This window comes from Sminthopsis crassicaudata, chromosome 3 (genome assembly GCF_048593235.1).
Source record: "Sminthopsis crassicaudata isolate SCR6 chromosome 3, ASM4859323v1, whole genome shotgun sequence".
Lineage (NCBI taxonomy): Eukaryota > Metazoa > Chordata > Mammalia > Dasyuromorphia > Dasyuridae > Sminthopsis > Sminthopsis crassicaudata.
The window spans coordinates 651,708,000-651,727,298 of record NC_133619.1 but is presented as its reverse complement, the minus strand read 5'-3'; the positions used below and the strand labels follow the sequence as shown (position 1 = coordinate 651,727,298).

The following is a 19,299-nucleotide window of genomic DNA, read 5'->3' as shown; positions in this document are numbered from 1 at the left end:
AAACTCAAGGGCAGCTTGGCTGTGAGGCTGTGGGTTGGGAGGGAGCCAAAGTGCCCCTCAATGTTGGGTCTTCCGGGCCCCAGCCTGGGTGCAAAACGAGGCCCTGGAAGGAGTGTGGAGGGTGGCCCTGGTGAAAATCTTTTATTCTTTAAATATATATAAGCCTTCTTTCACTCCTGGACGGAGAAGTGGCCCCTGCCCACCAGCAGGTGGGAGCTGAGAACACTAGGGGGAGTGGAGGCAGATGGGAGGCACTGGAAGATAGGGGTGGGAGTGCATGTGGGTGGGGCTGCCCCAAGCCAGGGCGGTCACCAGGGAGGGTAGTAGGTCCCACCCTAGGCTCCCTGGGTACCTCTGGGCTGGCTAAGCTAGCCAGGCCGCCTTTAGAACACCAGGGTCCTAAGAAGCCCCTGGAGCTTATTAGGGCAGACTGGCCAAAAGGTGGGAGGTCTAGGGGATCCTCCATCAAAGCAATATCCCAGGATTCCCTGGGGAGGAAGGCTCTAGAAGGCCCAAGGAGAGGGCCGGGAGGCCGGGAGCCGCCTCAGTTGCGTTCCTCGCCCAGGGAGCTGGCGGGGCTGAGGGGCTCGCTGGGAGTGCTGGGAGAACTGGAGGGGGCCGTATCCACAGAGCCCCGCTTGGCAGCCGAGGCCCGCCGGGACCAGTCGGGAGCGCGGATGTTCCTTCGGTCCTTCTCGGCCTCCTCATCCTCGTTGTAGCGCTCGCCGTCCTCGAAGTCCAACCTCTGGGGGCCGTTCTCCTCCCCTTCTTCTTCCTCCCCTTCGCTCTGGTGGGGGCTGGAGTGGCGGGACAGCGAAGGGGACGGAGGCACGGAGGCCGGCCGGGGGTACCGGAAGCCCTGGGTCTGGGGGAGTAAGGGTGTAGGGAAAGGTGCGCCAGGCCCAGTCCTCCCCCCTTTGCATCTGTCCCCCCCACTCCAGCCCATCACTCACAGCATCGGCGTCGTGGGGCTCGTAGGTGAAGTGGTCCGGGAAGGCCCTGGCCAAGGCCATGTGGCGGGCGAACATGTAATACTGGGGGCGGAGAGGGGGGGTTAGGGGCGTAAGGGAGAGGGGCGTGCTCCACCCCCGGGGGCTGGGGTCCGCGTCCTACCCGGCCCAGGTACTTCCAGTCCAGCAGATCCGAGAGGCGCTCGGTGCGGTTCCGCTGCACGATGCGCTGCCTCCGGCTCTGCTGGCAGAAGCTGTACAGGAAGGAGGTCAGCTGCGTGCACGAGTCGTCCAGGCTCCGGAAGCGCCGGTCCAGGATGTAGATGCCTGCGGGCGGGCAGGGGGGCTCAGCCAGGAGTGGGGGGGGGGGCCCCGTGTCCCCAGCCCTCTCGGGTACCCACCGTAGGCCGAAGGGTCCGCGATGTGCTCCTCCATGAAGCAGCCGAAGCCCGAGAGGTTGGTGGATATGCTGGGGATGCCCATGACCGTGCACTCCGCTGGGGGGAGGGGGCCAATTAGACCCCGCCCCTGGCCCCAGGCCCCCCCCACTCCCCAGGCCCCCCCAGGCCTCACCAGGCGTGTAGCCCCAGGGCTCGTAGTAGGAGGGGAAGACTCCCAGGTGGCAGCCCCGGACGAACTCTTCATAGTCCACGGGGAGCAAGGGGCTGGTGGAGGAGAGGAACTCGGGGTGGAAGATCACCTGGGCAGGGGGAGATAACAGCTGCTCGTTCTGCGGCCCAGGCTCCCAGGGGCCCCTGCAGGTCTGCGCGGGGGCGGGGGCTGCCTAAGTCACCTTGACGCGGTCGGCGCTGCTGTTGAAGAGGCCGATCCGGCGGATGGTGGTGAGGATGGGGTCCGAGGAGTCGTCCAGCATGTTGTGGGTGCACACGGGGGGGAAGGACTGCCGCTGAGGGGAAGAGCGGGGGCCGGTCGGCCGACGGACAACCCCCCCGCCCCCCTCCCGCCCCCGCCGGCAGCCGTACCTGCGTGGCAAAGATGGCCCTCTTCATTATGGTGAAGTCCTCCTTGTCCATCATCTTGTTCATGTCCGGGAGGCTGCCGCTGAGGGGGGCAGGGGCAGAGGTCAGGGAGCGCCGGCGGGGCCGGGGCGCAGCCCCCCCCAACCCCCAGCCCGTCACTCACACCAGGAGAGACTCGTAGAGCTTCCTCCCGAACTTCTCCTTCACCGTGTTGGCCGTGTCCCTGCGGGGAAGAGGGGGGCTTCAGTGGGGGGGGCCCGGGCTGAGGGCTGGGGGGGGGGGGCGGGGGCAGGGCTGACCACAGCTGCTTCCGCACGGCCTGGCCCTTGAGGGTCTCCACGTTGAAGTTGTTGGTCCGCGCCGGCATGATGAAGAAGGCCACCACCGTCTGCTCGCTGCCGTTCACCTGTGAGGGGGGCGGGGGTCAGAGCTCGGCGCCCCCGGGCGGCCCCCCGCCCCCGCCCAGACGCCTACCCTGAGCAGGTAGTTGAGGCGGGCCAGGGCCTCCAGGAAGACGTCGGCGCCCTTGTTGGAGAACTCGTAGCGGCCGGCGATGAAGAAGTACAGCGTCTTGTCCAGGTTGAAGTCCAGGTGGCTGGCGGGGAGACGTCCGCGGTCACCCCTTAGGGGCCCGCCCCAGACCCCCTTCCCCGGCCGCCCCTCGGGGTCCTCACCCGTAGAAGTGTCCCCGCACGAACTCCTGGATCCGAGCCTTGCTCTGGGCGTGCAGGTTCTGGAACTCGTGCATGGCCGAGAACTTCTTCACGTTGAGCCCGTTGGGGGTCACGATGTCTGCGGTGAGGGGAGGCGGCCGTGGCTGAGTCCCCGGGACCCTGCCCCCCCCCCCCCCCCCCGTCCCACGGGAGCGCCGCGGGGGATTCTGGGGCGCGCAGGAGGAGCAGCAGAGCGAGCCGGCCCCCAGGCCACGTCCGGGCGGGCTCCGGGACCCCCTCACCTGGCTTCCTCTTCAGCAGGTGCTGAGCCTCGATGGCCGTGATCTGGGACACGGTGGTGAAGACGTGGGCGCAGTGCGCGGCCGCCCTCTCCATGCAGTAGCGGTGGTAGATCTGCCGCTCCCCCGCCTCCTTGTCCACGTTGAACTGGGGGGAGGGGGCGAGTCAGGGGGGACCCGGCGGCGGACCCTCCCGGCCCCGGGCTCCCCTGGGGGCGCCTCACGTTCTCCAGGTTGTTGTAGAAGTCCACGGCCCCGGCGCACAGGTAGCGGCCCAGCAGCGTGGCGTGCGTGGTGAAGATGGTGGCCACGGGCAGCTTGCGGGCCCTGCACAGGCACAGGCCCACCCCGGCCAGCCACTCGTGGAAGTGGCCCACGATGAAGGGCTTCTCCTCGCTCTGGGCCCAGAACTGCGGAGACACGGAGGCTGCTGCTGGCCCGCCCCCCACCGGGAACGACTGGGGGGGGGGGGGCTAGGAGGGGGCCTGGGGGAGGGGCTGGGAGAGCCAGGAGGGGGTCTGGGGGAGGGGCTGGGAGAGCCAGGAGGGGGTCTGGGAGGGCCAGGAGGGGGTCTGGGGGAGGGGCTGGGAGAACCAGGAGGGGGTCTGGGGGAGGGGCTGGGAGAGCCAGGGGGGGGTCCGGGGGAGGGGCTGGGAGAGCCAGGGGGGGGTCCGGGGGAGGGGCTGGGAGAGCCAGGAGGGGGTCTGGGGGAGGGGCTGGGAGAGCCAGGGGGGGGTCCGGGGGAGGGGCTGGGAGAGCCAGGGGGGGGTCTGGGGGAGGGGCTGGGAGAGCCAGGAGGGGGTCCGGGGGAGGGGCTGGGAGAGCCAGGAGGGGGTCTGGGGGAGGGGCTGGGAGAGCCAGGAGGGGGTCTGGGGGAGGGGCTGGGAGAGCCAGGAGGGGGTCCGGGGGAGGGGCTGAGCCAGGAGGGGGTCCGGGGGAGGGGCCGGGAGAGCCAGGAGGGGGTCCGGGGGAGGGGCTGGGAGACCCAGGAGGGGGCCTGGGGGAGGGGCCGGGAAAGCCAGGAGGGGGTCCGGGGGAGGGGCTGGGAGAGCCAGGAGGGGATCCGGGGGAGGGGCTGGGAGAGCCAGGAGGGGGTCCGGGAGAGGGGCTGGGAGACCCAGGAAGGGGCCTGGGGGAGGGGCCGGGAGAGCCAGGAGGGGGTCCGGGGGAGGGGCTGAGCCAGGAGGGGGTCCGGGGGAGGGGCTGAGCCAGGAGGGGGTCTGGGGGAGGGGCCGGGAGAGCCAGGAGGGGGTCCGGGGGAGGGGCTGGGAGAGCCAGGAGGGGATCCGGGGGAGGGGCCGGGAGAGCCAGGAGGGGGTCCGGGGGAGGGGCTGAGCCAGGAGGGGGTCTGGGGGAGGGGCTGGGAGAGCCAGGGGGGGGTCCGGGGGAGGGGCCGGGAGAGCCAGGAAGGGGTCTGGGGGAGGGGCTGGGAGAGCCAGGAGGGGGTCTGGGGGGGGTGCTGGGAGAGCCAGGAGGGGGTCCGGGGGAGGGGCTGAGCCAGGAGGGGGTCCGGGGGAGGGGCTGAGCCAGGAGGGGGTCTGGGGGAGGGGCCGGGAGAGCCAGGAGGGGGTCCGGGGGAGGGGCTGGGAGAGCCAGGAGGGGATCCGGGGGAGGGGCCGGGAGAGCCAGGAGGGGGTCCGGGGGAGGGGCTGAGCCAGGAGGGGGTCTGGGGGAGGGGCTGGGAGAGCCAGGGGGGGGTCCGGGGGAGGGGCTGGGAGAGCCAGGAGGGGGTCTGGGGGAGGGGCTGGGAGAGCCAGGAGGGGGTCCGGGGGAGGGGCCGGGAGAGCCAGGAAGGGGTCTGGGGGAGGGGCCGGGAGAGCCAGGAGGGGGTCTGGGGGAGGGGCTGGGAGAGCCAGGAGGGGGTCCGGGGGAGGGGCTGGGAGACCCAGGAGGGGGCCTGGGGGAGGGGCCGGGAGAGCCAGGAGGGGGTCCGGGGGAGGGGCTGAGCCAGGAGGGGGTGGGGGAGGGGAGGCCCCGCGGGTCCCTACCTCGCCCAGGAACCAAGTGGTGAGAAAGCCGAAGAGGACGGCGTCGTTGGCTTCGCGGTCGTACCAGGGGACCCCGATGCTGCAGGTGTCCCAGAGCTCCCCCTTCCAGCGCTCCAGGGCCCAGGCGGCCGCCCCCACGTCCAGCAGCACCACAGGGGGGCTGCCCTCGATCAGCCAGCGGCCGAAGTACACCTGCGGGGAGGGCGGGCGTGCGGCCAGGGCCGGGGCCCCCAGCCCCCCGGGGCAGGCCCTCCCTCCCTCCCACTGGCGGCGCCCCCAACCTGGCACTTGCCCTGCCCAGGCCAGCAGCCCCTCCCCCCCCCAGCTGTTTGCTGCCCTTTCCGCAGCAGGGAGGAGGGGGCTATTCTTAGGCTGTGACCCTGCCTATCACGTGGCCCCCAGCTGTCCGAGGGATGGGCCCGGCGCCCTGAAGTTCTCTGGGACGGGACCCCTCGGCGGCCCCCCCTCCTACCTTGCAGCCCTTGCTGTTCATGGACTCCAGGGTCCTGCGCAGGGCCGGGGTGGGGGGCTCCAGCAGCTCCACCTGGGTGCGCACGCCCTGCTCCGTGTAGGGCCCCACCAGGTAGTAGTTGTCCCCCCACTCGTCTCCGGTCACCTTGGCCTTCGTCTGAAGCACGGTGTAGATGCCCCCCACTGCCGGAGAGCTGGGGGTCAGCCCCCCGGGACCAGGGAGCCTCCGCCCGCCCCTCGAGACCCCAGCCCTGACTGTGCCTGTGGCCGTCCGCCTCCGCCCCTCCCCCTCCCCTGAACCCCGGCAGTGGGGACTCTGGGGTCTCCTCCCGCCCCTCCCCCGCCTCGGAAACACTTCTCAGAAGCATCAGCTCCCAGACCCCAGAACCTCTGCTTCCTGCCTCGGGCCGCAGAGTCCCCTCGGACCCCCCTCCCCCCCGCCCGTCACCCTCCCTAGGTGCCCAGCAGCCCCCTCCCCAGCCCTGGGGGCCGAGGAGCTCCCCGGGCGCAGGGAACCCGCCGCCGCCTCCAGCAGCTCCCTCCTCCCGCTGTTCTGCAGACCCCAGAAGCCCCCTCCCCTCATCCCAGCATCCTCACTGCTGTCAAGGGCCCCCTGCCCTGTGCCCCTCCGCGGGCATGTCCCTCACCTGCACCCCCTCCAGCCCCTCCCCGCGGGGGTCACCCTGGGCCCCGGCACTGCCCCTCCCCCCCCCGGGGGTCACCGTGCTCCTTCCTCCTCCCTCATCACTCGCTCCTCCTTCGCTCCCGGAGGTCATCCCCTCGGGCGGGGGCGCTCACCCTTGTTGGCCACCTCCCAGGCCACCTCGAAGAGCACGGCGTTGTCCAGGTCCAGCTCATCCTCCCAGTCCTCGAGGCCGGGCAGCGACGATACGGACAGGCTGCGGCTGAGCGGCATGGCGGCGGGGCGGCGCGGGGCGCGGGGCCCGAGGCAGCGGCGGAGGCAGAGGCTCTGAGCCCCGGGCCGCGGCCGCAGCTGGACCCTGAGGCCCCCTCGAGCCTTGCCCCGCCCCCTCGCCCGCCATTGGGGCGCCGCGGACGGCGCCGCTTGATTGGCTCGTCGCGATCTCAGCTCTCTTCCCGGCCAGATGAAGGCTGCGGGGGCGGGGCGGGAGGTACATGGCACTCTGATTGGTCAGAGTTCCGGGCCCCGCGCTCGCGGGGCGGGACCTAACGGTGTGGGAGAGTCCTCCGATTGGCCGAGAAGACACGTCCGTCTCCGGGCCGGGGGCTGAGGCGGCACACCGGAGCCGAGAGGAGTGCAAGGGCGCGTGGGGGACGTGCGGTTCTTAAAGGGGAAGTGTCGACATATCCTGGCTTGCTGAAGTTCCAGGCCGCATCCCCCCACCCTCTGTTCCACCGAGAGGAGCCGGAGGACCGCTGCAGCCTAGAGTAGCTTCATGATCGCTGGGGGAGGGCGGGGCTGGTGGCCGTTTCCGCTTCCTGCCTGGCCGTGAGGAACGGCGGTTGGAACGCGACATGGCAACCACGGTGCGCAAGGACTGCGGGGATGGGGGTGGGGGTGGGGGGCCCGGGGCGCCTCGTCCTTGCTGGCGTGGGAGGCGGGAGGCTGCGTGGGGGGAAACTGAGGCAGCCCGGGAGGGGGCGGAGCGGACGTGCAGAGGGGCGTGCGCGCGCGGGCCTCTCAGAAGGGGGGAGCCCTCAGGGCGATCATGAGGCGCCTAAGGTGTGCCGAGGGCTCGGGCCGGGGTCGGGGGAGCTCCGGGCTCACTCGCCTCTTCCCGGCCGCAGGCGGCGACCACCAAGGTCCCCGAGGTGCGGGACGTGACGCGGATCGAGCGCATCGGTGAGTATCCGGGGCCCGGGGAAACTTTCCCGGAGGAGTCGGTGGCTGAATTCGAACCTAGAACTTGGTGCCCGGGCCCTTGTCCTGCTTCGCGCGCTGCGCCCATCCCGGCAGGGCCCGGGGGACGTCAGCCCCGGGGGGTGGCCCTGCGGCCGTACCCATGGCTGGGGGGGCCTCTCTTCTCTCCGCCTGCCAGGTGCTCACTCCCACATCCGGGGCTTGGGCTTGGACGATGCCTTGGAGCCGAGACAGGTAGGGCAGGAGGGCCACGGGGATGGGGGGCGGGGCAGGGAGGGCAGGAGGGCCAGGGGATGGGGGGCGGGGCAGGGAGGGCAGGAGGGCCAGGGGATGGGGGGCGGGGCAGGGAGGGCAGCAGCTGGGATGGGGCGCGGGGCAGGGAGGGCAGGAGGGCCAGGGGATGGGGGGCGGGGCAGGGAGGGCTCCCCGGGCCCAGGAGCCAGGACGCTGCCCCCTCTCCCACACAGGTGTCGCAGGGGATGGTGGGGCAGCTGGCGGCGCGGCGCGCGGCCGGCGTGGTGCTGGAGATGATCCGCGAGGGGAAGATCGCCGGCCGGGCGGTGCTGATCGCGGGGCAGCCCGGCACGGGCAAGACGGCCATCGCCATGGGTGAGGGGGAGGGGCCGGGGCTCCTTGGGGGGGGGCGGCGCGCTGCTGCTCGGCCAGCACTTCCACCTTTTCCCCTTCCCTCCCCCAGGCATGGCCCAGGCCCTGGGGCCCGACACGCCTTTCACAGCCATCGCAGGCAGCGAGATCTTCTCCTTGGAGATGAGCAAGACGGAGGCCCTGACCCAGGCCTTCCGCAGGTCCATCGGGGTGCGGATCAAGTAAGTGCAAGGGGGGGGCACCGCAGGGGGGGGCGAGGGGGGGGCCCTTCTGAGCCCCGCTTCTCCTCCGCCAGGGAAGAGACGGAAATCATCGAAGGGGAGGTGGTGGAGATCCAGATCGACCGGCCGGCCACAGGCACCGTGAGTTTCCGCCTGCAGAAGCCCCGGGGACTGTGGAGCCCTGGAGTGGGAAGCCTCTCCCAGCCCCTCCTCCCCCTTTGGGGGAAGAATCCAGGGCGTTGAGGGCAGGGCTAGGGCCAGGTGGAAGGAGTGGGGGCGGGCCTGGCTATTGGTCTATTTCCCCTCCCCCTCCCCCAGGGCTCCAAGGTGGGGAAGTTGACCCTGAAGACCACAGAGATGGAGACCATCTACGATCTGGGCACCAAGATGATCGAGTCCCTCACCAAGGAAAAGGTCCAGGCAGGGTGAGCAGGGGGAGGGGGGGACGAGGGGAGGGGAGAGGGGGGAGAGCAGGGCCGAAGGTCACCGTGCCTCCGTCTCCCCTTTCAGAGACGTCATCACCATAGACAAGGCCACGGGGAAGATATCGAAGCTGGGCCGCTCGTTTACCCGAGCTCGGGACTATGATGCCATGGGCTCCCAGGTACCGTGCCAGCCTTGGCCGCCCCGACCTTTGTCCTGGGGTCCCCACGGCCGGAGGCTCCGGGATCAGACAGGAGGGGCCAGCTTTGGCCTTCAGAGCTCCTCAGAACCAGCCCCTCGTTCCCGGAGGCCTCCTGGCTGTCCTCCGAACTGGGGCGCTGGGCCCACCTGGAACCCTTCCTCCCAGCTCCTCTTCGTCCCGATGACTTTTGTGTCCCTCAGAGAGAGAGCTCTTTTAAGGGCGGGGGCTGTTTTTGCCTCTTTCGTCTGCCTTGGCTACTCTTAGCTCCCAGTAGGTGCTTGATGAACGGCTGCTGACTTCTCTTTTTCGTTGCCCTTGGCGTTCTCCGGCTCCACGCCAGCCCGCCCTTCGTCACTCGGCTGACCCTGACTCCATCCTGTGTGCAGCGCCCTTCTATTTCCTCTGTCCCCCAGATCCCGGTGGCCGCCTCCCCCCCATGCCCCATTCCATCCGGGTCCTTGAGCCCCCTCCGGCAGAGCTGAAGTTTGGCCTGAGTCCAGGCCCAAGGCGCTTGTCCCTCTCTGTCCCTCCCCTTCCCCTCGATCCCTCTAAGGAACATCTCCCCCTCCCCCTCTCGCCACAGACCAAGTTTGTTCAGTGTCCAGACGGGGAGCTTCAGAAGCGGAAGGAGGTTGTGCACACGGTTTCTCTCCATGAGATTGATGTCATCAACTCCCGCACGCAGGGCTTCTTGGCCCTCTTCTCAGGTGGGTATGAGGCCCGGGCCCCCCACCGCGTGTGCCCCCGGCCCTCGTGCTCCCCTGCTCACCCCAGGCCCTTCCAGGTGACACCGGGGAGATCAAGTCGGAGGTGCGGGAGCAGATCAATGCCAAGGTGGCCGAGTGGCGAGAGGAGGGCAAAGCGGAGATCATCCCGGGGGTGAGGCTGCGAGCTGGGACCGGGTTGGGGGTCAACGGGGGGGGGGAGGGACAGCTGGCCTGCTGACTGCTGCCCCCCCCCCCAGGTGCTCTTTATAGATGAAGTCCACATGCTCGACATCGAGAGCTTCTCCTTCCTTAACCGTGCTCTGGAGAGCGACATGGCCCCCGTGCTGATCATGGCCACCAACAGGGGCATTACTAGGTCTGGGGATGGAGCCTGGGGGTGCGGGAGCCCAGGGCTCAGGGGACGGCCCCCTGGGGAGAAGCTGACTCTGGGGGCTCTCTCCTGCCCTTCCAGGATCCGGGGCACCAGCTACCAGAGCCCCCACGGGATCCCCATCGACCTGCTGGACCGGCTGCTCATCGTCTCTACCACTCCTTACAGCGAGAAGGACACAAAGCAGATTCTCCGGATCCGGTGAGGCGGGGCTGGGCCAGACCCCAGGAGGAGGCGGCTGCCCCCAGGGGCCAGGGTACATGGGCTAGCCTTGGCTTCACCTTGGGGCCCGTCGCCTAGGAGCAGGCCTCGGGGTCTGGGGGCTGCCTTTTCTCCTGCCCCCTGTCTGGTGGGATGGGGGCTTCTGGTGCAGGATGGGACTTCCCTCTGACTTTAGTCCTAGATGGCACAGTGGTGTGGTGGGCGTGCTCACCAGGGAAGGGCCGGGCTCCAGTAAGCCACTGAGGAAGGTGGTGGGGTGTGGGCAGAGCCTGGCATGGAGCCAGGGTCCCTGACCCAGGCTGAGCCCGTAGGTGTGAGGAGGAGGATGTAGAGATGAGTGAAGACGCTTACACGGTGTTGACGCGGATCGGGCTGGAGACCTCTCTTCGATACGCCATCCAGCTGATCACGGCTGCCAGCCTGGTGTGCCGTAAGCGAAAGGTGGGCTCCTGCGTCCTGCTGGGCACCCTGGCGGGGGGGGGGGTCTGGGCAACTTGGGGGCTGGGCTCTCAGCTCCCGCCCCCCCTCTGTGCTCCCCCCAGGGCACCGAGGTGCAGGTGGACGACATTAAGCGAGTATACTCTCTATTCCTGGACGAGTCCCGGTCCACGCAGTACATGAAGGAGTACCAGGACGCTTTTCTCTTCAACGAGCTTAGTGAGTGCCCGCCCCGCGCCCCCTCCTTCCTCCCCGGGCCAGCTGCTGCCCTCTCCCTGGTGGGTGGGACCCAAGCTCTCCCTGCCAGCCTGTGCTGAGCCCTTTCCCCCTCCTTGTTCCCACAGAAGGTGAGACCATGGACACCTCCTGAGCTTCCTGGACAGACGCCCTAATTCCCTTCCGCCCCCTTTGCTTTTCTACTTGAGTTGTGACATTTGAACTTTCTATAAAATCGTTCTAGAAGCCTTCTGCCTCTCTGTCGGGTTACTTTTTTGGGGGGATGAGGCGGTATTGGGGATAGGGAGAGAGCTAGTAGGGAGCACAGGCAGACAAGGACACCAGGGGTGAGATGAAAAACCTTTATTGGGGTTGGGGGGCTTGGGGGAAGGGAAGGAGCGGAAGGTGCCACCCTCCAGCCCCAGGCCTGGGCCCTAGAGGAGGCGGAGGCTGAGATGGGGCCGGGTGCAGAGGTGGGGGCGAGCCCTCGGGCCCCCACAGTCGGAGTGGCTCAGGCGGCAGGATCCACAGCTGCAGCTCAGGGCCACGGGGAAGGAGAAGACGGGGTCCACGCCAGGGGGACAGCCAGGCAGGCGGATGGAGGAGAAGCTCAGCTCTCTGTAGGTGCAGACCAGCTGAGGGCCAGGGGGCAGAGCTGCCGGCAGGACCCGCACCTGGGAGAGCAGCGGGGAGGCTGGGTGAGGGGGCTGCCCGCAGCCAGGCCCCCCGCCCTCCGGCCCTCCCCCCGAGCCTCACCATGCTGGGGCAGTAGCCGGCACAGATGGTGGTGGTGAAGGTGACGCACACGGGGCAGGCATCGCTCTCGGCGGCCAGCGTGGCATTAGTGGGTCTGCACAGGGGGCGAAGGGGGCCGGCTCCTACTCCCTCCAGCAGCAGCAGCACCAGCACTGTTAGCTCCTGGGGAGGGGGTTGCAGAGTCCAGCTCAGCCTCTGGAGCGGGGAGCCCCCAAAGCCCCCTTCAACGACCGGACCCTACCCCTTACCCCACTTCCCTCTTGGGCTTCCTGGGTCTGGAGGCCGCCTACCACCCCTGGGCTCCCCGGGGCCTGAGCTCTGACCTGGTATCTCTCCATTCTGCGCTGCCCCTCGGCAGCCGGAGCCCTGGCACCTTATAGGCCCGGGCAGTGGGGGCGGCAAGGCCAGCGGCTCTAGCTCTCGCCTGGGTAACCTGGACACTAATCCCCTGGGCAGGTGGAGGTGGGCGCAGCCAAGGTCACTGGGAGGCTGGCACGTGGGCTGGGCCTTAGGTGGCTTTAGGGTTCCCCCCACTGTCCCTGGGCTGCAGAAGGGGGTGGGGCTAGTCCAAGGCCACCACCACCTCACAGCTGGGACAGCAGGTGGCAGACCTGTGTCTGACCCTGGGGGGGGGGGGCCTGGGGTGTGGCTCCTGCTTGGGCCTTGGCTCCAAGCCTCAGGTGGGATGGGAAGGAGCCCAGCAAGCTACAGAACTCAGCCCAAGGTCGTCGTGGGGGGAGGACAACCTTGGGGACCCCCGGAAAGATGCATGGCCCTGCACGGGTGGGATGCCAGCTCCCAGAAGCCTCGTCTCCTAGTGGCCCCCAGGGCCCGGCCCTAACCTTGGCGGTGGGTTTCTTCAGGGCCCCGGGCCCGAGGAGGTGTGGCCAGCTACGGGGGTGTGGCCAGAGGGGCGCCGCCCCCTGCCCCACGGCGCCGCCGGCTCACCCCTGCACCGGGCTGAAGGTTCAGACGAAGTCTGGCTTGAGGCTGCCGTAGCGAGAGCTTTCGGTCCGGTAGAGGGCCTGCAGGCTGGGCAGGGACGGGCGGCGCCGAGCCTCCGCAGGGCTGGAGCGCTGGGCCCGGGGCAGCGACTGCGGGAAGGGCCTGTACGATTCTCGAGTCAGCGACAGGGCCCCGCGGTGCGGGACGCGCGGGACGGGCTGGCCCGTGGTGCAGGGCACAGAGAGGAGGGGCCGCTTGGGCTGGAGCACCCCCGGCGGGGGCTGGCTGCGGAAACCCCGGGGCTGGCAGGTCAGCTCCTTCCTGCCAAGTAACGGGGTGAGCCGGGTCAGGACTCCGGGCCAAGGGGAGGGGGGGCCAGGACCCCGAGTCCCGCAGGAGCCCAGCCTTCCCCGGGTGGGGGGAGGGGAGGCGCGGCCCACGGATCTTCCAAGGAACAAGGGACGCCCGAATCCTCCTGGGAGCGCGAGGAGGGGGCACCCCAGGGCCCGGCCAGGGCTCACCTCGGGTAGTAGCGGAAGTCCCGCGCCGTGGTGGTCAGGTAGGGCTGGAAGAAGGGCTTTTCGGCCAGGGCCGGGTCCTTCCCGGAGAGGCTCAGGACCTGGGGGGAAGGGAGCGCTCGCTGTGACCTCCAGGGTCTCTCGGCGCCCTCACCCGGCCGCCCCCCTCCCCCGCGGCCGGCCTCACCTGGCGGGCTCGGTCCCAGAACTCTGGCCCGGGAGTGGGCTCGGCGCCCAGGTTGGGCCAGCCCGGGTACTTCTCCCGCATCTCGCTTTTCTGGCACCCCATGCTCAGGGGGTACCGCCGGGGCCGGAGCTGAAGCTGAGCACAGAGGGGAAGGCTGGGGCCATCCGCCCCCCAGTCCCCGCGGCCTTTCGCCCTCCCCCGCCCGCCTCGTCCCCCTCGCCCCCCAGTCCCCGCGGCCTTTCGCCCCTCCCCCGCCCACCCCCGAGTCCCTGCGGCCTTTCACCCCCTCCCCCGCCTGCCCCGCAGTCCCCGCGGCCTTTCGCCCCCTCCCCTGCCCGCCTCGTCCCCCTCGCCCCCCAGTCCCCGCGGCCTTTCGCCCCCTCCCCTGCCCGCCTCGTCCCCCTCGCCCCCCAGTCCCCGCGGCCTCTCGCCCCCTCCCCCGTCCGCCCCCCAGTCCCCGCGGCCTTTCGCCCCTCCCCCGCCCACCCCCGAGTCCCTGCGGCCTTTCACCCCCTCCCCCGCCCGACCCGCAGTCCCCGCGGCCTTTCGCCCCCTCCCCCGCCCGCCTCGTCCCCCTCGCCCCCGCTCCTGACCTTCTCCCCAAACTCCTTGATCCCCAGCGTCTTTCTGGCCCTGGATGAGAGCGGGTGGCCGGGCTGCGCGTACACCCCGCCGTGAGGCTTGGGGCCGTGCGCCGCACCTGAGGACGTCTCCCAGCGACTGAAGCCCTCGTCCAGGTCCAGGAGAAGGGACTCACACTTGGCCTCTGGAGGAAGGCTCTCGGGGACCGGGGGCTGGGCCACGAGGAGGGGGAAGGATTTCGGCAGGGTGTAAGACCCCCGCGCCCTCCCCAGCCCCGCCCCTCGGGCCTCCAGGTCTCTTTCTCCCCAGCCCCGCCCCTTAGGGGAGGGGTCCTCCTTTCCCCCTTAGCCAGGGCCGGATCCCCCGGCGGCCGCTCACCTGTGCTTTAGGCCGCGGAAAGGGGAGGGGGCTGTCGGACCCGGCTGGCCCCCGACCTCCAGGACGCTCCGCCGGGGTGCCCCAGAGGCCGCTGTAAGAAGCCCGAGCGAGGCCCGCCATGGCCCAGCCTCCCGGGAGCCTCCCCCTCTCCACTGTTGTGCCGTCGCTCTGGAGACAGAACCTGCCCGAGCCTGGACTCGGCCAATGGGGCCGGGCCGAGGCCGAGGGTGGGGGGAGGGTGAAGCGGGAGAGGAGTTCAGAAAGAGTCCAGCTAAAGGATGGGCGGAGGAGGGCAGAGCAGTAGGGAGCCACGGAGGGAAAACCCACCTGGGCCAGCACCAAGGGAGAGTGGAAAAGGTCTTGGGGCGAGGGGGAAGGGCAGGAGAGGGGCGGGCCCAGAGACAGCGGGCTGGCAAGGCAGACCCGGAGAGAGCCGAGCACCAGCCGCCGGACACCCCGAGGCCCAGAGAACTGAGGGCCAGAAAGACAGTGTAGAAACGTGTGTCTATTCATATACATAAACAGAGAAAGAGATGGGCGTGTCTGGAGAATATTGGGGACAACCCCCCAAAATCTTGGGGAAAGTTCCAGAGATGGACTCTGGGGAGCCAGATAAGCAGGAAGCCCTGAGAAATCCGGGAGCCAGAGTCTGAGCTTCTGTCACCCTTCCTCAGCTCTGCAGGTTATGGGGATATGACCCACTGGAGGCCTCATGGTCCTAGTGGACCCAAAGCAGGCAGCCGCCACTGCCCCTTAAACTGAAGGAAGCTAGGAGGGCTTTCAGCACCAGTCTTCTTTGATTCCTCCGCCCCATAAACCTCGGGATGTTCCATCCCCTGTCTAGGATCTGCCCAGCTCCCACTGGCCTGGTCAGAGCTGCTCCTCCACTCAGACCCTCACAAAGAAGGGGAGTTTAAAGATTGTCCAGTTCACATTCCCTCTGCTCTGCTGATGCTTGAACACTTCCCTGGGCAGGGGGCTCACTCCCTCTCCAAACATCAGGGTTCCTGGCGGGAGTGCTGACCATCAGCCCCACTCTGTCCTGCTTCCTCCCTGGTGTGGGAGGTGATCTCTGGGTCTCTGTCTCCTCTGAGTGCTGTGCCCAGAACTTGCCCACAGATGGTGGCTGCGGCCCGGATGCCTCAGTTTCACCGGGTGGCCACTTCCCAGATCGAGCAGGGTGCCCTTGCATAAGTCCCTTCCCCTTCCAAGGCTCCCCTGCGTTCGGTGTGCCAAGTGGGACCGTGAGCTCTCATTTGGAAGGAAAGCAAGTTCTCGGCTGTGAGCTTGGAGCGCCCTGGCAGGACCATGGGCAGGAGGAGAGCTCCGTTTGCAAGGAAGAGATGCAGCCTGTGGGGGGGGGGGGGGTTGGCCACGCAGGGGGCCACTTTGGGATCAGGCCCGCCCCCCCGCCGTGGCCCGGCTGAGCAGGGTGCACACACAGGCCGTGTCGATGCGGATCCACCTCCAGCCCACCCGCCCTTGCCCGTCTGCGGTCAGCGCCCGAACATAAGATTGCTTGGCTTTACATTCGGACACCCAGTGTCTCCGGTCCACCCCACGGCAGCCGGCCCCGCCTTCAGGGCCCCCGGCCGCTTTGCATCGGGTCTCAAAAAAGTACTGCCGCAGGGGCCCCCCCCCTGCTGCGGGCACCTCCCCCAGGACCTCCACCTCGCGGCCTCGGAGGTCCACGGCCGTGCGACGGTCGGTCACCCAGCCGCTGACGGCGTCACACACGGCCAGCTCGCCCCGACGGCCGGCCCCCGCGCCCACGCCGGCCTCCCGCCGGCTCCGGTTGGCGGGGGCCGCCGCCGGGGAGGCTTCCAGGACAAAGAGGAGCGGGGGCCCGGAGGGGGCCCCCCGAGACAGGGCCACACGTGGGGACAGCAGGTCCCACTCGGGGCTCGGGAACGGGGGCAGCGGTGGTAGCTCCTGGGGGGCCACGCGGAGTAGCCCCCAGAGAAGAGAGAGGGAGAGCCAGCCGCGCGGCGCGAGGGAGGGGAGAAGCATCTCTGTGGCCACCTGGAAGAGAGGGCACTGGTCAGAGAGGCAGCCCCCCGACTCCCCCCTCTGCAAGGGGAAGCCCTTGGACTCGGATGGCTAAGCCCCCTCTCATCCCCCGGGAGGAGCACCCAGGGAAAGGGGGAGAGAGAGCGGGAGGGGAAGATCCGGGGCTCACCAGACTTCTCAGGGCCACTTCCTCCTGGACCCGGGGCTGGCGGCCCAAGGGCTCTGAGGGTCCCTTCTCAGGGTCTCCGGGGGCCCCCTCCTCCCGGCCATCCCGGGACCGCTTGGGAACAAAAAAGGAGGGACGTTTCAGAGCGCGTCTCCCTCGTGTCCTCCCCAAGGACCCAGGCATCCCCTCCCCCAGACCGGGTCTTGTGCGCAGGCCCCTTCCAGGTGACTGGAACCTGCCGGGGATGGGAAGCAGATGTCGGGGAGGGGCGGCGGCTGATGGATGAGGCTCAAGGGCTGGAAAAGATTATGTCCCGCACGGCCCATCCATCTCCCAGACAGCGGAGGGGGCTGGGGGCCGGGAAGCCTGGGTCCCAGGGGGGCGCAGACTGGGGGAAGCCGCCGGACCCCAGGGGCCCTGAGGGGGGCGCGCAAGGAACTCCAGGTCGCTTGGGGGCAGGGACGCCCGAGCCCCAGGGGGCGGGGGGGGGGTGTCGGACGCCCGGACCCCACGGGGCGGGGGCCGGACTCTGGGTCCGGGAGGCGGCTCCCAGGAATGTTCCCGGAGCCTTGGGACAGGCCGGGACCCGCCCAGGACTTCAGTTGCACATACCTGGAGCTGCCGCCCGGGCGGGGGCGGGCAGGGAGGCGGGGAGGAAGGGAGGGAGAGGCTGCGGGCTCTCCCCGGGACCCAGGCGTCCCCACTCAGCCCACGCCCCCTCTGGGACCCGGGCAGGCCCGAGCCGGCTAACGGAAAAGGGGGATGGAGAAACAAAGCGGAGGCTGCTCCGAGCCTTCCGGCCTCCCGGGCACTCCCCGCAGCTGCCCAGACGCTGGGCTGGGCCCCGCCGCCTCCTGCCTCAGTTTCCCCGCGGGGCCCCACCCCCAGCTCCCGCAGGGCCCGCCCCCTCGGACCCACGACCCGCCCGCACTCCGGGATCCCAGCCCCCGCCCTCCTTCCCGACATTCGGCCCGGGCCTTACTTGGGACACCCGCCTGGGCTCGGGGCTCTGGCGGCCGCAGCTCCCTGGCGCCGGGCTCCGCGCGGCGCGGCCCGCTCCCGGGACAGGGGGCGGGCGCTCGGCTGGCTCCGCCCACCGGGGAGTGGCCAGCAGGTCCGCCCACACCGGCCACCTAGGCGGCCGGGAATCTGGCCTAAGCGCCTCCCCGCCCCCCCCCCCCAGGAAGGCGCCGCCTCCCCAGCCCCCTCCTTGGACCCCGGCGGCCCGGCCCGGCTCCCCTGTGTCCCGTGCCAGAGAAATTTCAGCGGGCCAGCGCGCCCCCATCCCACTCCCAGCCTGCCCCGGAGGAGACACAAGCCAGGCGCCCGGGGAAGATAAGGGCCAGACGGAGACAGAAGCGGGGAGACTGGAGCCCCGTTTCCCTGGCCGGGCCCCAGCCCCGGGCCCAAGCTCGGGGGGAAAGCCCGAGGGAGAGCGAGAGCAGGGTTAGGAGCCGCCCGCCCAGAAACAGCACTCGGAGCCGCGGGGTCAAGTCAACCAGCGTTTATTAGGGGCCAGTTTGGGGAGCCAGGCTGGGGCCTGGGGGCGCGCAGGCGGGGGAGGGGAGGGCTGTCCCGGACACAGGTGAGAGCCGGGGGCAGACACCCAAACGCGGGGAGAGACTCCTCTCGGCCCTTCCCCCCTCGGCTATTTTTAGGTGTCAGACATCGGACACCCTGGCCTGGGGGCCATCCCAGCCCTAAATTTAGGACCAGTGCAGGCTGGGTGTCCCCAGGTTGTGGTTCTCTGCCCCCCCAGTCTGGGTCCCCCTTCCTCTTCTCAGCCAAGGCCGATGCCCCAAGGGGAGACTAAGGCTGTTAATTTGGAGAAGTGGGTGCATCCCAGCCCTGCCCCACCCCCACCAGACCGCTCCGAGGCCATACCTCCCTGTGACCCCCACCCCAATCTTAGTCTGGCAGTTCTGCCCCAGAAGCTAGAGGAGGGAGCTTGGGAAAGCAGCTTCACCTGGATCCCCCCTTCTCTGTTTGTGCCCCTCCTCCCTCCCTCTCTCTGTCTCCCTCCCTTCCTCTCTGTTTTTGTTTCTCTATCTCTGTCTCTGTCTCTGTCTCTGTCTCTTTCTCTTTCTCTGTCTCTCTCTCTCTTTCTCTCTGTCTCTCTTTCTGTCTCTGTCTCTTATCGCTCCTCGACATGCTCAGGATCACTTGGGAGTTTCCAATGGCCAAACAGATGAACCACTTGGCTGGAAGGCTGGAAAGATCTCTCCCGACCCTACTTTCTCAGGGGCAAGGGCTCGAAGTGGCTGAGGAAGGGGCAAAGGGGGCTAGAACAGGAAGAGACTAAGGGAGACAAGGGACGGCACAGTTTGGGGCCAGACAAGCCAAAAGACCTAGACCCAGTTGCAACGAGCTCAGCCCCATTCAGAAAAGTCATCCACACACAGACCGAGGGTACAGATGTCCCAGACATGCAGCAGAGCCATATGCAAAGGCACAGGAAATGCACAACCATCTCTTTCAGGGGCTGCACAACCACAAACAATGAGACAATATGCCACCCCACCCAAGAACAGAGAGCTCAAGGGGATGGAAAGCGCCCGGAGCACTTCTGAGGCTCCACCAAGGACAGATCCACGTGTGGCCAAGGTGGTCCTAGAAGCCAGGTCTCCCGACAGCCAGCCCAAAGGGCTCTTTGTACAAAGGGCTCCTGCCCACACAACTCACTGAGACCCGCCAGAAATCCCACGAAGCCACCCAACCAAAGTGATCCAACCCAACTCAGTCCAAGCCAAGTGGAAGTCTTCTGTGTCCTTGTTGGGGATGAGGGGGAGGAACTGGGCCGTGCTTAGGGAGATTGGAACACTGAGGGTCAGCTGTGTGAAAAGAGTGCTGAGTAAAGGGGCTATGTCATCCTGGGAGGTGGGTCTCTAGGAGTGCCTCAGGGATCTCTCTCTTGGACCCACATGTTTTGTTTTATTTGATCAATGAGTGGATAATAAAATAGAGGCTTATTAAATTCCCAGATGACACAAAATAAGGCAAGATGCTCACTCACTAGACAATTGGGAATCAAAATCAAGAAAGGTATTTGGGAATCCCAAGTCAGATCTAATAAGGCGGAACTTAGCAAGAATAAGCTTGAAATTCCACATTTGGCTCAAAAAACTCAGCAAGGTACAGGATGGAGAT

At 68.6% G+C, this 19,299-nt stretch overlaps 4 protein-coding genes across 5 annotated transcripts; 1 reads left to right on the top strand and 3 right to left on the bottom strand.

Moving 5' to 3' along the window:
• Positions 1–126: 126 nt before the first annotated feature.
• On the bottom strand, positions 127–6,424 carry GYS1 (glycogen synthase 1). The gene is made up of 16 exons (XM_074308196.1): positions 6,140–6,424; positions 5,343–5,524; positions 4,871–5,062; positions 3,107–3,292; positions 2,886–3,030; positions 2,605–2,722; positions 2,405–2,525; positions 2,230–2,336; positions 2,094–2,153; positions 1,934–2,012; positions 1,744–1,857; positions 1,524–1,650; positions 1,352–1,447; positions 1,114–1,277; positions 954–1,034; positions 127–865 (listed from the first exon to the last, which is right to left on the bottom strand). The coding sequence occupies exons 1-16, from the start codon at positions 6,255–6,257 to the stop codon at positions 545–547; spliced, it is 2,211 nt and encodes a 736-aa protein (XP_074164297.1). The 5' UTR covers positions 6,258–6,424; the 3' UTR covers positions 127–544.
• A 113-nt stretch (positions 6,425–6,537) lies between these two features.
• On the top strand, positions 6,538–10,858 carry RUVBL2 (RuvB like AAA ATPase 2). Of its 2 annotated transcripts, XM_074308197.1 has the most exons (15): positions 6,538–6,850; positions 7,112–7,166; positions 7,363–7,418; positions 7,652–7,793; positions 7,882–8,011; positions 8,086–8,152; positions 8,330–8,436; positions 8,522–8,615; positions 9,220–9,343; positions 9,421–9,515; positions 9,601–9,719; positions 9,816–9,935; positions 10,268–10,397; positions 10,499–10,613; positions 10,739–10,858. In XM_074308197.1, exons 1-15 carry the CDS (start codon positions 6,839–6,841, stop codon positions 10,762–10,764), a joined length of 1,392 nt encoding a protein of 463 aa, XP_074164298.1. In that variant the 5' UTR covers positions 6,538–6,838; the 3' UTR covers positions 10,765–10,858. The 2 variants fall into 2 exon arrangements, with proteins under 2 accessions (XP_074164298.1, XP_074164299.1); XM_074308198.1 differs by lacking the exons at positions 7,112–7,166; positions 7,363–7,418 and having other exon boundaries at positions 6,789–6,888; positions 7,512–7,793.
• A 100-nt stretch (positions 10,859–10,958) lies between these two features.
• On the bottom strand, positions 10,959–14,096 carry LOC141562655 (uncharacterized). Its single transcript, XM_074302660.1, has 7 exons — positions 14,033–14,096; positions 13,610–13,768; positions 13,017–13,151; positions 12,833–12,930; positions 12,315–12,632; positions 11,367–11,528; positions 10,959–11,284 (listed from the first exon to the last, which is right to left on the bottom strand). The coding sequence occupies exons 1-7, from the start codon at positions 14,094–14,096 to the stop codon at positions 11,045–11,047; spliced, it is 1,176 nt and encodes a 391-aa protein (XP_074158761.1). The 3' UTR covers positions 10,959–11,044.
• Positions 13,674–17,118, bottom strand: NTF4 (neurotrophin 4). Its single transcript, XM_074308195.1, has 4 exons — positions 16,765–17,118; positions 16,156–16,266; positions 13,977–15,998; positions 13,674–13,810 (listed from the first exon to the last, which is right to left on the bottom strand). Exons 1-3 carry the CDS (start codon positions 17,116–17,118, stop codon positions 15,372–15,374), a joined length of 1,092 nt encoding a protein of 363 aa, XP_074164296.1. The 3' UTR covers positions 13,674–13,810; positions 13,977–15,371.
• Between the last annotated feature and the right edge of the window lie 2,181 nt (positions 17,119–19,299).